The 17,500-nt window shown below is 38.2% G+C and overlaps 3 protein-coding genes across 3 annotated transcripts in view; 1 reads left to right on the top strand and 2 right to left on the bottom strand.

The window, feature by feature from the left end:
* Positions 1-38, bottom strand: part of LOC113820067 (V-type proton ATPase subunit S1) — a 23,691-nt gene extending 23,653 nt beyond the window's left edge. Inside the window, exon 1 of the mRNA XM_070145366.1 lies at positions 1-38. This exon is cut by the window's left edge and continues 120 nt beyond it. The gene's annotated coding sequence lies outside the window, so the exon portion shown is untranslated.
* A 90-nt stretch (positions 39-128) lies between these two features.
* Positions 129-3,377, top strand: RpS23 (ribosomal protein S23). The gene is made up of 4 exons (XM_027382481.2): positions 129-250; positions 1,960-2,119; positions 2,399-2,583; positions 3,259-3,377. Exons 1-4 carry the CDS (start codon positions 247-249, stop codon positions 3,339-3,341), a joined length of 432 nt encoding a protein of 143 aa, XP_027238282.1. The 5' UTR covers positions 129-246; the 3' UTR covers positions 3,342-3,377.
* A 9,959-nt stretch (positions 3,378-13,336) lies between these two features.
* RpS16 (ribosomal protein S16) overlaps positions 13,337-17,500 on the bottom strand; it is a 5,774-nt gene continuing 1,610 nt past the window's right edge. The window contains exons 3-5 of the mRNA XM_027382474.2: positions 14,628-14,759; positions 14,007-14,121; positions 13,337-13,529 (exon numbers count right to left, since the gene is read on the bottom strand). Of these exons, the coding sequence (XP_027238275.1) occupies positions 13,384-13,529; positions 14,007-14,121; positions 14,628-14,759 (393 nt within the window). The 3' untranslated portion in view covers positions 13,337-13,383. The remainder of the gene's footprint in view (positions 13,530-14,006; positions 14,122-14,627; positions 14,760-17,500) is intronic.

The following is a 17,500-nucleotide window of genomic DNA, read 5'->3' as shown; positions in this document are numbered from 1 at the left end:
ATCATATGACTGTCAATACTACAGCAAACCGAACGAAACGAATGTAAACAAATAAAAAAATATTCTTCTTGGAATATTATATATATTCGATAAGTTTACATTAATTATTTCTGATATAATTTTGTATTTATATAAAATTAATATTGCAAAAATAATATCAAAAGGTTAAAGAAATGTGGATGACGTCGAAGACAGAGCGCCGCTACCAGACGCTGTTCTTTCCGGAGCAAACAGCTCACCGCAACCATGGGTAAGTCTGAGCTCCGGCACATTTTACTTTATTTATCTGCCTTTTTGTAAAGAGTTCTTATATTTACAGGAATTATTCAGTGGCGATGAGTTTTTGCGGTTCAAAGTTTGAAAATTTCATTCACAAAGTGTATCGTGTAAGAAATTGATCCCCATTGTATGTGATGACAACGTAAACACGTGAGAGCGGGTGAAGCATGGCTGGGTAGTGTAATTTGTTTTCATGCTTTAGGAATTCAAAAATACCTTTCAGCTGTCATATTTATCTATAAGAATGTCTGTTAGGTTGACCTAGTTATATAGATGTGTAGATTTTTCTCTGATGGTCGAAAGGAATTTGAATATGGCAAGTGGGAATCTTGTTTATGTTACGGAAGGACTTCCCCCCGCTAGAACATTTTATCTGAATCGCTTAGGTTCATTTATATTTTATGTGTATCTTAATTGCCTCTTCTCCAAGTAGTCAGTTGTAGCATAGATAATATCAATGACTGTTGTAGCTTAGTGGAATGTAAGTTGAGTGCCTCTCTTCGAAGACATTGCTCAGGAACGGGGGTGAAGTTAACTTTGTTCATCCTGCCCACTAGCCTCATCTGATAGCTCTGGGAAAACTGTACAAACCCGTATTCATAGACCTCCTTGCAGACTTTTTGCTAAAGCTGGGGACAGTTATAGCTAATTTTGTCTTGTATCCAGAGTGGAAGTGTGTGTTTATCTAAAGGTCAAATTGTATGAAGTGGTGATCACTTGACATGCGACAATTGATTAGGACCTAAGATAAACTTACCACAGATCTTTGTCAATTTGATGTATATCATGAGGGAAAACCCTGGTAGAGGCTGTTCCCAGCCTGATCAAACCATTAATGAATGCTATTGTACCAAAAACCTTACCAAACTTTATAGTATTTCTGTAGCTGGTGCAAGCCTGTATATTTTTAATCAAGTAAACATTGTATCGAGGTATTTTAGGGCTTATGGGTAAACTGGGAAAACTAATTTTTCAACTCGTGTATTTAACCACTTTGTGCCTGGGATGGCATATGCATGCATGGCATGCCCACTGGGTGTTTAATTTGATAATTGTTTTTATATATAGATGGGGGGGGAACTCCGTTCAATGAGCCAATGGTGCGGGAATGGGCATTATAAGATGCCAACCGTTTTTCGGTCCACAACAGCCATGGCATGTACTTAACTTGCCACACATCAGCTACGAGTTGATCATTAGTACTGGAATCAAAATCTATTCAGAAAGTGAAAAGTTATTTACGGTAAATGTAAGCATTGGTGATAAATGGGGGGAAAAATTGGTGAATCGTATGGTTTACCAGTTATTCAATAGGAATTCAGTCTGGTGGATACTTCCATTTTGATTTTTTCTTGATTCAGTATTATTGTGTAAATACTGTGCAGGAAAGTTCTTAACCTCTTTTGAATTTGTATTGTGTGCCAGATTGAATTCATGAGAAATATTTAATCTGGCCATTGGATTTTAATATCTAGACCTATTACAACAAAGAATGGGATTAATTAGTATCATGTCCTTAGGTAAAGATTTTTTTTTTTTATGCTTAAATCAAAGCAAGTTTCACTTTAATTATTGTCGTTTACCTGTCCTGCGGCATTGCTACCTTGCCAGTCTTTGAATTTGCATGTTAGCCAAAAACTAGTGATCTACTATCCCTCTTAAGTGTAAATTTAATTACAGGTAAGCCTCGTGGAATCCGTACTGCCCGTAAGCATGTGAACCACCGCCGTGAACAAAGATGGCACGATAAGGACTACAAGAAAGCCCATTTGGGAACTCGCTGGAAGGCCAACCCCTTTGGTGGTGCCTCCCATGCTAAGGGCATTGTCCTTGAGAAAATGTAAGTTTTTGCTTAAATTTCAGGGGTGGATGATAATTGATAAGGGTAATGCTGCAGATCAGATACAGGTTTTAAGGAAAGTGTTAGCTTATGTTTCAATCGTCATTTGTAACTTTTGTTTTCAATTATAATATAATGTACATTCAACTTTCCTTAGTGCTCAAAAGTAAATTGTAGTGCCCTCATAATATTGTAAGGTGGTAGAATTATTTATTGCTGCTGCTGTGGTTCTACTAGCCATCAATAGATGGTGAGATTCATGAAATTTTATATTTTCAGCGGCATTGAGGCCAAACAGCCTAACTCTGCCATCCGTAAGTGCGTTCGAGTCCAGCTTATCAAGAATGGCAAGAAGATCTCTGCTTTTGTCCCCCGGGATGGTTGCTTGAACTTTATTGAAGAGAACGATGAAGTGTTAGTGTCAGGATTTGGTCGTAAGGGCCATGCCGTCGGTGATATTCCCGGTAAGTGCTGATTGTAGATATTTAATGTGGGAATAAGAAATTTAGGTATTTGTTACCAAGAGTAAAGCACCCTCCAGAGACGAAGTCAGTTCCAAAACCAGGATATCATGCAAACCTAAACCTAACCTTTCCCTGTACCCTGCCTATATTAGCACTTCATGCCCACTTGTAGAAAATAGATATGTCAATTCATTGGGCTGCAGTAGATGTATTTGATAGCAGTGTCCATTTCCTTCAATCTATGCATTGCTCTTGTTACCATTAACTGAAATTAGCTTCAAACCATTGGTTCCCAAATTTAAGGCTGGTGGCCCCTTGGCTTCCCTATGGATTCCTAACCCCCTCACTTTACATTTGATTATATATATATATATATATATATATATATATATATATATATATATATATATATATATATATATATATATATATATAATGCTTCAAATTGGTAATATTAAACAGATAAATCATTCAGATTTTTAAATTACACACAAATTTTACTTAACTGTTGCAAATACCAACCTTTCCATAACCTTCAGTGGGTGGTATTGCCCGCTTTGGCAACCAATGATCTGAAACTTTAGAAATTTGTAAATGATAAGGAATTAACTCTGGATTGTGGAATGTAGAATATTGTTGAAATAGTCTTCAATAATTTGTCTATTTGTTTTACAGGTATCCGTTTCAAGGTAGTGAAGGTCGCCAACGTTTCCCTGCTTGCTCTGTACAAGGAGAAAAAGGAGAGGCCTCGTTCTTAAATTAGCCGTTCTCAAATTAAAGGAAAAAAATCTAAATCCTGAATATTATTTTCCCCACTGTTGAACTAAAATGAGGTAGATTCATTAACTTGCCACTAAAAATCTGCATATTGCTAAAATTGAGGACACACTGTACTATAACAAATATTTGTGTACTAATGTCAGATTACTCAAAGAATTTGTACCTTATTGAAAATCAGTATTCCATATGTAAAAGAATTGCATGACTATCTCGGTAGTCTGTAAAAATTCATACTTTGTATATACAAACGAGACAGTTTACTAAAGACAAAGAAGGTATGAGAAGTTCTTAATCAGTGTTGAAGAGAAACCTTATCCTTCATAAAAGTACCATGAATTTGTAGTCCTCAATTAATAGAACAAGTTTCCATATTAAAAGTCCATGTGAATATTTCCATGCCTCCATGCAGTAATGTATATTTTAATATACCTGTTCATTTTATGATAACCATTGTCCAGACAAGCAGACATGTTTGCTGGGCAAGTGAGAGAATGACATGAAAGGCAGATCGATTACTGGGTACAAAATAATCGTAATCAGACCCACTCATTTGAACATACTTTTAGTGGACAGAACTTTGTATTGCTGTTCCTTATTTTTTTAAAGGTTATTAGGGTTAAACATTACAAATGCAAGTTAGGTTACTAGATATTACTCTAAAACACTAGATTAAATGTTACAGGTATGTATTGAGATTACATCCATTCATTTATAATTCCCTTCGTCTTTTCTTCTACTTTCTCTTCTGTATGGTCTTCATCCCCTTCTGTCCCATTCCTATGGTGTGAGAGCTGTGCTGAAAGGATGAAAGGCTGGCTTTGTCAGTCATGAACGGCCTTCGGGAGCCATGGGCACGGTATTCCCTTGGTTAATTGCCTAGTCCTTATCCTTTTATGGGGACCTTGAGGGGTAGACCTTTTCATTTCCCCCATTTTATTCAGGCTTGCTATGGCCAATAAAGGAGATTCTTTACCCTTAATAGGGGCATTAACCATTGCCCCAACATCAACTAGCCTATCTGATTTTGATTTTGATGAGTTTCCAATGCCTGGGCCTCCTTTGTCCACAGCTCCTGTCACTAATACTATTTCCCCCTCTTCAATGTTTACTGACAACTATCCATTCTGAATCACCCACCCAGGTTAACTCAACCTCCAGAATGCACCCCTTCCCCTCTCTCCCAACAATTTCCTCTCCATCTCCTACTTTAGTCTTCTTCAATGGCTACCTCCTCTTCCCTTATTACTACTCTTAATCCTTATTGTCATTATCCCCCCCCCCCACATACACACAACTACTACACTACACTGCCCCATCTTCCCCTTGCCCTCGTCCTTCTACTACCTCTACTTCTGCAAACTTTTTAAGTAGTCTTTGGCCCAGGCAAATGGGATCGACTCAGTGATTCTCCCACATCCTCCTATTCTGAGAATACCTTTCTTTTTCAACAGTGTATCCCAAAACAAGTAGGCAAAGTAGCCTTATGCTGTCACTCTGATCATTCACACCCAGTCAGTTACATCAGAATCCCAAACTCGTGCACAATCTACCCTAACTGACCTTAATGGCAAACCCATTCCTGCCGAACCTCACACCTCTCTCAAACTTGTACTGGAACCGTTTCCATCCCCCTAACTGATTGTTCCATATATGAGAAGAACTGGTCAGATTGTGAAAATGACCTCCTTACCTGCCTTGCTGATTATGATGCAATAGCAGTACAGTGCTATACTATTCCTCCCAGAGGCCAGCAAAAGTCCGTCAATATTGCCAAGAATAGCATCTGTAGACATGACCTCCCCCATGAAGTTTATATTGGTGGAATGTCCTACTGTGTCTGACCACACTGACCCCTTCCCCATCAGTGTCAGAAATGTTGGCATTTTGGCTACCCAGCCAAACACTGTTGCTCTACAGCCTGATACTCTCTCTGCCCAAACTGGTCATGAGCATTCAAATTCCCCTGCTCAGTCACATGCATGTGCCAATTGCAGTGACTTCCACAACGTATTTTATAGGAGTTGCCCTGCCTATGAGCTCAAATGTGAGGTAGCAATTCTCAGATTCAAACTAGGCCTCACTCTGTGAGGCTAGACAAGAAGCACGGTAATGAGGTTTATCTACCAATTCCAAAATAATCCTTTGCTCCATGGATACACCCAATCTCCACAAGATGTTTCTGTATATCCCCCAGCATTTCTTCCCTCTACCTGGAACCATCCTACCATGTCCCACTCAAGTCCCTTTTCCATTCTAAATCCAGATACTCCAATCTCTGCCACTTATCTGATACCTACCCTTCCTCCCCCTTACTTTACGCAATGCACCAGACAACCTAAACATTCTACTCCATCTTCACCTTCCACACCCTCTCCTACATCCGTCTTTTCCTCTGCTCATCAAACATCTGTCCCCTCATCTCACAAGAGATCCTTTGTTTCTCAGAACCCCTCCCCCCCCAGAAACTCTTGAAGACATCCAAAAATTCCTAGACATGACCCAAGAAAATGTTTCACTCCCTTATCCACCCTCCAGTCCCTCTATACTTAGTCCCTCTACATTCAAAGTATTTGCCAATATCCATCCTCCTCCCCTGCAAGTAACCCCTACCCCTCTTCCTCCTACTCTTCCCCAACAAACCCCATCCTCTCCTCCATGTACACCATTCCCTTTTCGTTCTCCATTATCCTTACCTCTCCCACCTGGATACTCACTTGAATCCTTTGTCCCAACAATGTCCTCCTCCGAATTCCTCCCCTCCTAACATTTTTCCAGTTACATTCCCTAGTCCTCTTGTCTCATCCCCCAGACTTTTCTCCTGCTACTTCTCCAACAGCCATCTCTACCCAGATTACCCAGTGATTATTTCATAACAGCTCTTTTACCAGTTTTTCTTAAAGCAATGTAACTATAGCTTCCCCAACAACAGATAAACCCCATTCCATAGAATCACCCAATACTCTTAACCCTTTCCTTTTTTAATGTCCAATTTACATCATTTGCACCCCCTCTTTACCCTTTTCCCTATAACACTATAAACTTTGACATTTAACACTATACTAATCAATTAACTCATTTACCTTAGACTTAGACTTCTAGCACATTTATTTGTTTCAACCATTAACCATTAACCAATATGATAATTTTAAAGCCATACAAACATATTGGTTAATTTAACAAAAGTATATTAAAACTATAAATAGTGATGGAAGTATAACACTTTATTTCCCCAATTCCATGATCATTGCTGTCGTAAGGGGGGGGCGGCTTACAAGACGGAGACTGAGGCCCAATGTGTGGGATAACCCCTACCTTGGACCTCAGCCCTTGCCTCAACTAATTTTATGGGGTCTTTTCTTCTCCACCTTCCTTTTTCCTTCTCTTCATCCCATTCTTCTGTCCACATTCTAAAGTATGAGGACTGTTCTGAATGCATATAAAGCTGGCTTTGTGTCAGTCCTGAACTGCCTTTGTATTCCATTTGCTTTTCCCCCTTTACAATTTTCACTACCATACTTATCTACAGTACTCTCTACAGCCTTTATCTAATATTTTTGTCCTAACTGTTAATTCATTTTTATTTTTTTTTGCCACAATACTTTGTCATAATGCTGTATGACCTTTCCTTATCTAGAGGCTTCGTCCAAAAACCTCACCATATCACTATATTTTGAATGTGCTGCTAATGACCTCAAATGTTGACGTGACAGAAAATTTTCAATTAATAATAATTTTATTAGCACTCAGTGCCCCACCCCCCCAATCCCATGATTGTCGTCGTCGTGGGGGGGCTTGGGAGACTGGGGATCACCCCTGCCCTGACCTCAACTGATTTTGCAGGGTCTTTTCTTCTTTCTTTTTCCTTCTCTCATTCATCCCCTTCTGCCCACATCCTAAAGTGTGATAGCTGTGCTGAAAGGATGAAAGGCTGGCTTTGTGTCTGTTTGCTGTTTCCTCATTTACCCTTTCCACTACTATGCTAACCATCAGGGCTCTACAACCTTTGACATCTAACATCTTTTATACTGTGTTAATGCATTTTTAACATTTTTACCACAATACTTAATCATAATGCTGTATGACCTTCGTTACCTGGGGGCTTCACTCCCAAGCCTCACCTTAGTGCTATATTTTATATGTCACTAATGACCTTTGACGTTGATGTGGCAGAAATTTTCAATAAATAAAATTGACTGAAACTGATGAATTTATTTTATCAATATCAGATTAATTTAATTATATTTGTCTCAACAATGCTCACCATAAAATTACATTGTATTTGCATGTCTGTGGCTTCAGTGTAGAATTAATGAGTTGTTGACTAACTACATAATCCATATTAAATAAATTAAATAATATTTACCAAACTGAAAATGTTCAAAATGCATGTTTCACTTCATAATAAATTTGACAAAATAATTATAAAATACCATTTATGAGAGAAAGGGTTCCTTTCTCTAAGAAGTAAAATGGTTAATGGTAAGAACAAATTAATGTGCTAGACATCTAAAGTCATATAGCACTATGATTAAGTATTGTAACAGATAAGGTAGAAATGAGTCAATGATTATGGTAAGGTGTGTAAAGTAGTGAATAGGTTCATTGCAGGGGATCCCAACAGGGCTGGGTATACAGCAAAAGTTAAGTTTTGTGTCATGTGGACAGAATGAACAATTGAATCTTTTGGGCAAAGGGTTTCACTGACTACATAATGTATGAGGGATAACAAGTTCCTGGAATCAGTAAAGATTGTGAAGGATGAAGAATGGAAGAGAAGGTAAGCATTCTACTGGGAAGAGGATCTCTTAAAATTCTGTTGTAAGAATGATGGATTCAAGTGGAGGTGGAAAGATGAAAGTACAGAAAGGAAAGATATCCTGAAATCCTGAAATCAAATCCTGAACCAGGGAGATATTTAGAAAGGTATGTGTGTATTGGAGGAGTGAGTAGAGTCTGATTTAGGGGCATCAGGGAAACAGAGAATCAAATATAGGAGGAAAGTACTAGCTATGAAAGGAATGTCTGGCTAGAAAAAGGAAGGAATTTAAGGAGTAGAAGTAGCAATAAAAGGGCCAATTATTTTTTTTCTAATAGGGAAAAGATCCACTCCTATAAGCAAAACTGATTTTGTAATATAAAAAAACAGTGGTTTTGTTTAAATAGAGTAACAGGCTAACATGACAGCAATAAGCCTACAGTATATTATTTGAAATTTTCAGTATTTTCTGAAATCAGTCTAGTCATGTAGGGACATTTGCAGATTCAATAGATCCCTCTTACAATGGAAACGTACATGAAGCAATATGTGAATAATTCAAGTAACACTGTGAATATAGTTGTGCTAAAACTGGCATCAAAACATCAACTGAAACTATATGTACATATACTCCCTGTAAATTTTCATATACAGTACTCATCTTGTGTCACAAGTAAACAGAACTAAAATCACAATAATAGATTCACAAGTTCAAATCACTGGGATGTCACACAAGCCAACGCAAGCCGGTCATTGAATATCGATCCTTGCACAATTTAATCAAATGTTTTCTCCAGTCTTGGGGTAATGACTGATATATCAAATACCATTTTGTCTTGTGAAATAGTTATTTATTTATCCATTGAAATATTGTAGTGTTTATTTATTTATTGAAAATTTTCTGCCACATCAACATCTAAGGTGATTAGCAGTGTATTCAAAATATAGCAGCACAGAACAAAATATGTTAAATGTCAAAGGTTGTAAAGTGCTGTAGGTTAGCATGGTAGTGAAAAACATAAAGAGGTAATAGCAAACGTAGGACGAAGGTCATTCAGGATTCACAAAGCCAATCTTTCATCCTTTCAGCATGGCTCACACTTTAGGATGTGGACAGGAGGGGATGAAGTAGAGAAGAAAAAAGAGTGAAGAAAAGACCATGCAAAATTAGTTGGGGCAAGGGCTGGGGTCCAAGGCAGGGTGATCCCCTTACATTTGGCTTCAGTCTCCATTTCCTAAGCCCCCACACAACAATAATGAGCATGGTATTTGGGGGGCCAGTGAAGGAAAGGTCACACAGCACCATGATAAAGTATTTTGGCAACAACGGTAATACAAGTTAATGTTTTGGACAAAATTTGTTAGCTGTCAAAGGTTGTAGAGCACTGTAGGTTAGTATGGTAGTGAAAAGGGTAGAGGGAATAGCAAATGGAGTATGAAGGCCATTCTGGACCAAAACAAAGCCAGCCTTTCATCATGTCTCTCACAATTTAGGATATGGACAGAAGGGGACAGAGAAGTGAAAGGAAAGAGAATGGAGGAAAATAAAAGACCATGCAAAATTAGTTGATGGACAGCATTGGTTCAACATCTCCTTAGCTCCCCCCCCCACCAACAATGGGGATGGGATTGGTGGGGGGAGGAAATATAGTATTCAGTCTTGAGATTTATAATCACTTATACAATATTTATTTATTTATTGAACATTTTCTGTCACGTCAACATCTAATTTCATTAATGGCGTATACAAAATATAGGAACAGGGTGAGGCTTGGGGGCAAAGCCCCCAGGTAAGGAAAGGTTATACAGCATTATTATAAAAGTATTGTGGTTAAAAGGTAAAAAATTAATGAATAATTTGGAAAAAATATGTTAAGACAAAAAGGCTGTAGGTTAGTATGGTAGTGAAAATGGTAAAGAGAGAAGAGCAAATGGAGTACGAAGGTTGTTCAGGACTGACACAAAGCCAGCTTTACATCTTTTCAGCATGGCTCTCACACTTTAGGATGTGGACAGAAGGGGATGAAGAAGAGAAGGAAAAAGAAAAGTAGAGAGAAATAACATGCAAAATTAGTGGACATGAAGGCTAAGGTCCAAGGCAGGGGTACTCTCCAAATTTGGGCCTCAGTCCTAGTCTTTTAAGCCCGGTTATGACAACAATGTACATGGGATTTTGGGATTTATACAATAGCTCATGTTATGCATGGTTAATGCTTTAGAACAAATAAATATGCTAGACATCAAAGGTCATATAGCACTATCATCTTATGAAAATAATTAATATCGTTATTTACTGGCTATGCTTTTCCTGCAAGATCAGGGGAAGCATTGTTCAAAGTTTATCAAATTTCATCTATTTTAATTGACAGTGATTACTTACAAGTAAATGTCATGTCCAGTAAAGGTCTTTCAAGACTGTTCACACCTGATTCAATTTGTCTTTCATCAGTTTAGTCAGTGATATATGTTTAATGTTTAATTTTTGAAACAAATCAATGTGCTAGACATCAAAGGTCAAATAGAACTATGTGTCAAAAAGGGTAAAGACAAGTTAAAGATTAGGATAATATGTGTTAGATGTCAAATATTAGAGAGCGTTATACGATAGTATGGTAGTGAAAAGGGAAAAGAGGGGGACAACAGAGCTAGAGCAGAGATTAGTAGAAAGGAGAGGGCTAATTGGGTTGGGTGATTAAGTGACAAGTATATTTGTCACTCAGGAAGGAATAGGAACAATGTTCAAGGATAGTTATTGGAAAAGTAAGGCAAGAATCCAGGATCAAAATGCGTTATAGGATAGTACAGTTGCAAAATGGGGAAAAGGGGGAAGCAAATGAAGTAGTGCAAAATGAGAGGGGTTAAAAGGGTAGAGAAATTGAGTGAATTGCAATGTATCTGTGACTGGGGAAGGAATAAGGTCATTGTTCAAGGAAAATAGGTGGCTGTTGGAGAAATAGGAGAAGAATCTGCAGAATGAGAAAAGTGGACTGGGGAAGGTGGTAAAGTGTCAAGAAGAATGTCTGGAAAATTTCATTTATTATCAAAAAATTTTATGCCAAGACAACATATAAGGTCATTAGCAGTGTATACAAAAATATAGTAACAGGGTGAAGCTTGAGGGCAAAGCCCCCAGGTAAGAAGAAGTCATTCAGAATCAAGATAAAGTGTTGTGACAAAAACGTTACAAATGAGTTCATAATTAGGACAACATATGTAATATGTCATAGGTTGGAAACCACTGTAGGTTAGTATGATAGTGAAAAGGGTAAAGTGAGAAGAGCAATGGAGTATGAAGAGCATTCAGGACTGAAAATGGTAAAGAGGGGAGAGCAAATGGAGTACGAAGGTTTTTCAGACTGACACAAAGCCAGCCTTTCATCCTTTCAGCACAGTTCTCACACTTTAGAATGCGGGCAGAAGGGGATGAAGAGAAGGAAAAGGAAAGGTGGAGAAAACCATGCAAAATTATAGTGCAGGCGAGTGCTGAGGTTCAAGGCAGGAGTGATCTGGATTTGGACTGGAAATAGAATTTGACTAGGGGATAGGGCAAGTAGAGGTAGGATGGTTCAGGGCAGAGGGAAGAGATACTGGGGGAGATGCAGAAATGTGTGTTAGGGGGGTGGGGGAGAGTGGGCTGTAGTGAGACACTGTTTGACTGGGTGGCCAAAATTAAGGATGGGGTCAATAGGAATATCCACTAATACAAACTTCATGGGGAAGGTCATGTCTACAGAAGCTAATTTTGGCAATATTGACTAATATTAGATAATCGCTAAACTTAAACTTTTTTGCATGAAATTAATAAGACTTACACTAGCCTCTGGGGGGAATAGTGTAGCACTTTACAGAATCAGCAAGGCAAGTTGGTAATTTTCAGTCTGACTAGGTCTTGTAGATACAACAAGCATTCGGGCGGATAGAAACCGTTCCTATAAAAATATTAAGAGAGGCGTGAGGTTTGGCAGGAATGGGTTTGCCAGTGAGGTCAGTTAGGGTAGATAGTGTAAGAGCTTGGGATTCAGATGTAACTGACGAGGTGTGAACAATTGGAGCAACTGCGAAAGGTAAGTTTGCCTACTTGTTTTTGGAGACACTGTTGAAAGAGGTGAGTAATCTCAAAGTAGGGGGCTGTGTGGGGAATCACAAACAATTGATCCCATTTGGCTGGGTCACACAGTACTCAAAAAAGTTTGCAGAGGTAGAGGCAGTAGAAGGATGCGGGCAAGAGGAAGATGGTGTGGTGTGGAGTGTAGTTATGTGGAGGGGGGGCAATAAGGATGAATAGTAGTAATAAGGGTAGAGGGGGCAGACACTGAAGACTGTGGAGTAAATGGAGAGAAGAATGTTGGGCCAGAGAAAGGGGTGCATTCTTAAGGTGGAGTAATAACCTGAGTGGGTGGTTTGGAATGGATAAACATCAAGGAGGGGGTATTGGTATCATTGATCCAAGGAGCAGCAGGGGTTGGAAAACAATCAGAATCAAATTTAGATAGGATAATTGATGAAGGGGCAAGCCTTAATGCCCCTATTAAGGGTAAAGAATCTTTATTATTGACCATGGTGAGCCTGAATGGCAGGTGATATGGACAGATGAAAAGTTTGTCCAATTAATATTCATAGGGTGTTTGTACTAAGCATCTAAAATTTTCATGTCAAATTCAAAAGTAAATAATGCAATATCATTAATCCACTCATGCCGGGTACATTTTGTACCCAAAATAAAAAAATCCAGGCATTCACAAAAATCAGCGGGCGGAGCTTCCCGAGTCTGTCCGCCCACCGGCTGCGGCCCACTGCTGAGCCAGAGCCGGACCCCGACACAGTGTCATACTGGCGGGAAGCGCAGAGTGTTTATTTTTTTCTGGGGTCTCAGAGATGGGTCACCCGGCGTGATTGGGTTAAGGGTGTAATTTTGCTTCAAACTTCAAATATTGAAGCTGGTTACTGCTCAAACAGCCTAGTAATAAAGCATTACCCCTCTTGCTCATAAAGTGTATAAAGCACAGATAATCACAATCTAAACTTTACACAAACTTTTTTGCATGAAATAAACTACAACAATACTAATTTATAGTAATCATGCTTGGTCATCTGCAGGGTAATGATCTGAACAAACCATAAGTTACATACTGTACACAAAACAACTTTGAACTCATTTTAACTTGAAAAGGGAGCAACATTAATATTTTTTATACAGAAGGATAAACAAACAGTAAAACTTGTCCTTAGGTTTATTGCAGAATCCAAATAAAATAAAAACAAATTTAACGGTAGGACTTCTGGTAGCGGGCACGGGCTCCAGGACCTCCGAACTTCTTGGACTCGCAACGCCTAGGATCAGCAACCAAGAGTGATCTGTCATAGTTTATCAAGATGTTCTTGATTTCTTTCTTGGAGGCTTCATCAACAACTGCAAAAAGAAATACAATATAATCTTTTTCTGTCTAATATATTCCATAATATCCTTTTTTTTTTTTTTTTTTTTTTTTTTTTTTTAAGTGCGCAATTCTACCTTTGCAAAACACTAACTTGTACACAGAATCCAGTAACCTCCAATTTCAGTTTCATGGCCTTGATTACAGAAAAAGTTAAAAAAATACTTAAACTAGATGTACATTATTTGAACTTATTTGCTTACAGTAATGGTATATCATGGGTCAAACATTGGAAGACATTGATCTAGCATTAAAAAGCACCATTCCCCGACTTTATATTCTTTAATAGTGTCTAATAACATGAAAAAAGCCATTTCAAATTTGTTTTACGTTAAAAATCTAATGAAAGTGAAAGTCAATTTTTTTTTTTTTTTAAGTAAGAACTATTTAATATAACGGTTTGCAGTTACCTCTAATTTCAAATAAACAATTTAATTATATAAATTACTTACACTTCTGATAATAGGCAACCAGAGACTTGGATATGGCCTGGCGGATAGCATAGACTTGAGAGGTGTGTCCACCACCCTTTACGCGGACACGGATGGTTACTTTGGAGAAGCGTTTCTGAAATTGAAAAGAAATTCAAAATAAAAGCAAATTCTATATTAGGAAACTAATATGGCTGATGCAAAGATGACATGTACAAATGCCATGACCATTGTTTTAAATCCATAATTTATGCTTACAAAGATCGCTCTAAACAAACTTCATCACAAAGGAGTCAATATCATACCTACCTGATCTCACCTGTTGATGTGTCTTATTTTCAGGATGATTATGCATTTTCACATATTACTATTAATAAATTTAATAAGAAAGGCATAATGGAAATAACAGTGATTATTAACTTTGGAAATTAAAAACTCAAGGAACATATGGGTAGGTCAGGTATGCCTACTAATTGACTCCTTGATGACTATGCACTCTGGGACCAATCTCTATGTAATAAAATTAAAAACCTCAGTGAACAGTACAATCACCCAGCATTATGGGTTAATATTTTCATTTAAACCATTTTATATTATGAAGATGCTAAGGAAAAAAAATATATATGATTTCTACATATTTACCTTGCCTAAAAGAAGAACAGGCTCCAACAGCTTGTACTGCAGAGTCCTTGGCTCTACAAGCTCCAATGGGCGGCCATTAACCTTGATCAAGCCATTTCCACGCTTGCAGTGAGCAACAGCAGTGGCAGTTTTCTGTGAAAAAATGTAGGATGTACTTTAAACTCTAATGATAAAGATTTACCATAAACCTTGATAAATTTTGAAAAGATTTACACAAACTCCAAACCAACAGAATAATTAACAAAGTCATTTTTCAAGTATACAACTGTACTATTACTCATACAGTAATAAAACAGGCAACAGTAAAAATATTTGCATAAATATAATTATCTGTTCCTTTACTTTTTGAACCTTTCAATAAAAGGTACGTCTATAGCTGTCACAACGTAATGGCCCTAAGCATAGCTTAGAACTAGAAAGTCTAGACTGATGTGCAAAAATGCATTATATAAATATTACATGATACAAATAGTTAACTAAACTATAATTAGCCCTGCCAGTCATATGATCACCCCTAAAAAAAGGGTCAGGGCCTGCTTTAAACACCCAGACTGAATACACATGAGATTCCTGTTATATATCTAGCATATGGCAAGTTTCCTATTCTATAGCAATTAATAATTTAGTTTAATTTCATTTGTTGTAATGGTTTTTCTTTACTATGACAAGCCATTTTTTCTAAATTACCCTGTGTGCAAGGAATGCCCAGGGTTAACATCCACTGCTGGGATGGGATTTGATTGTGGGTCAGCAAGATTACTTGAGACTTCTACCACTGTACCACATAGCACACAATGGATAACCAATGATATTTCTATACCCCCTTTTCCTATGCCCTTACCTCCCTCAGCATACCATAGCAACATGCTCCTAGCCATGTAGCAGTAATTCTGGTAGTGTCCCAGTCACATCCTGTCTCTTACTCTCCAAAATTCCCCTTGAACAAAATACAAGTATCAAAATGACTAGATACATCTTTATAAATATCATTAATTGATTACAAAGTGACTGCAGCCCTCAGTAATTATTACTCCAGCCTAAGTCTTAAAAGTTCTAACTTGTCAGAATATATATCAACAGTATTCTACCTTTCCCTAAACAATGACTGGAGGAGAGGTCATCGATAACAACTCACTTTACCACTACCATCAATATTGGTGACATGTTAAGTGATTGTTGTATTTTCCCCACAGCCATGTACGTCATGACAAAACTTGCCTGTAATAAGACTTCATCTGTGGTATTACTTTTAAAAGTTGATAAAGTTATGCATTTATACTTTGGCATACATTTACAAGAAAATTTAATGGCACTAAAATCGAAGAAACTACATACTAATACATAGGTAATTTTCTGGAAGAGTTCTGCCAACAAATCAACGGTTTTGGTTTCGATGGATTCCTCTCACTATCCAAATCTATAGAAATTATTACAAGGAAACCCTACAAACTCCCCACACTTTTGGCAGCAATTGCAGGAGAGGTAACATGGAAATTGTTGGGACAAAATATATATGACATACACAATCGGTTACTTTATTCTCTATTGCCCTCTGCAACACCCTATGGAAGGCTATCGTCCCCGAAGTCCCCCAGGAAAACAGAATTCTCAGAGTATTCACAGCAGGAGAGAGCTTCGGCCAGACGGACACCATCAGGCACTCCCAAATATTAGGAATATGTTTTCAACCATGAATACATGGAGGTTTCTTTGCACTCCTTTGCAGGGTTTGGGGGGCAATGACTGGGCATGCCTAAAGCCTGAAGGGAAGTTAATGTGGGGCTCTACCCCCTAACACCCCTCTGGAATACACTGTCTTCACCATAGTATGTACAGCAAGACAGAGCTGAAACTCGGGAGCACCAATTGGACTTGGGCTGAGCAGTACTTTCCACAGTCTTTTTCAATTTGTGGCAATTCTATTCATGTCTGCAAATCATTTCTCGTACCGATGAAAGCAACTTTTGGTCTCCTACAAGAATTTCATATTCAATTTGCCCTAACAGTACATCTATAGCAAGGGTAGAGGTTGAAGACCGCGACGCGCATAGATAGGGGAAAATGGACACCGCCATATTATAGAGCGGGAAAAAATAGAAGGGGATAGCGTATAGTTTAAGTTGCACCGGCCTTATAGTCACCGCTAAATGACGAAAATATAACGCACGGCCGCCTTTCAAATTCAAAGTCGATGAGCTTGTTTACCTTGCTAGGAAAAACATGACTGACCCACGAACGCATTTTTGCGTTTGCGAACTAGTCCGTGTATCATTACGCGCTTGTCAAAACGATATTAGGCTTATTATCTGTGTCTGCTGGTACGCATTTTATACCTTTAAAGTCTTTTAGTAATGTTATTATACTTCATTTGCATATTTTTATATTTATCTATACCCTCATATCGGATCCTGCACATTGAGTGTTTCACACTTTCTTGCGCCAGCCACAGGTTGACAGCTCACCAACCCGCTCATTTCGAGATTGAAAGCGGTGAGAAATGTTGCATTTCCAGTGTTAGTGTTGATTCTGGGTTCTTTTTAAGACCTTTACAGTGGCATCGAAGAATAATTAGACTTCAGTAACCATCCCAGTTTTATATCTGAGCCCATCAAGAGCTCCAAAGGATGAAAAAGGTGATTAAAATCGAAGCAATACCAACAGTACAAAGAAACGAAAGTTTGACGTTTCCAGATATAAAGGTATTTGGTTTATTATTTTACGGTGTGAATGCAGCTCTGTCTTGCCGTACATACCGTGGTGGAGAGAATGTGTCCTGGGGAGTGTTGGGGGGCTTGCCCCCCATCAACCCTCCTCTCGGGCAGTGCCCGAAGTGCACGCCTAGTCACGGCAATTTATATTGATATATTAGGTTG

The sequence above is a fragment of the Penaeus vannamei genome, chromosome 33, assembly GCF_042767895.1.
Source record: "Penaeus vannamei isolate JL-2024 chromosome 33, ASM4276789v1, whole genome shotgun sequence".
Classification (NCBI taxonomy): domain Eukaryota; kingdom Metazoa; phylum Arthropoda; class Malacostraca; order Decapoda; family Penaeidae; genus Penaeus; species Penaeus vannamei.
This window is presented reverse-complemented; position numbering and strand designations above follow the sequence as displayed.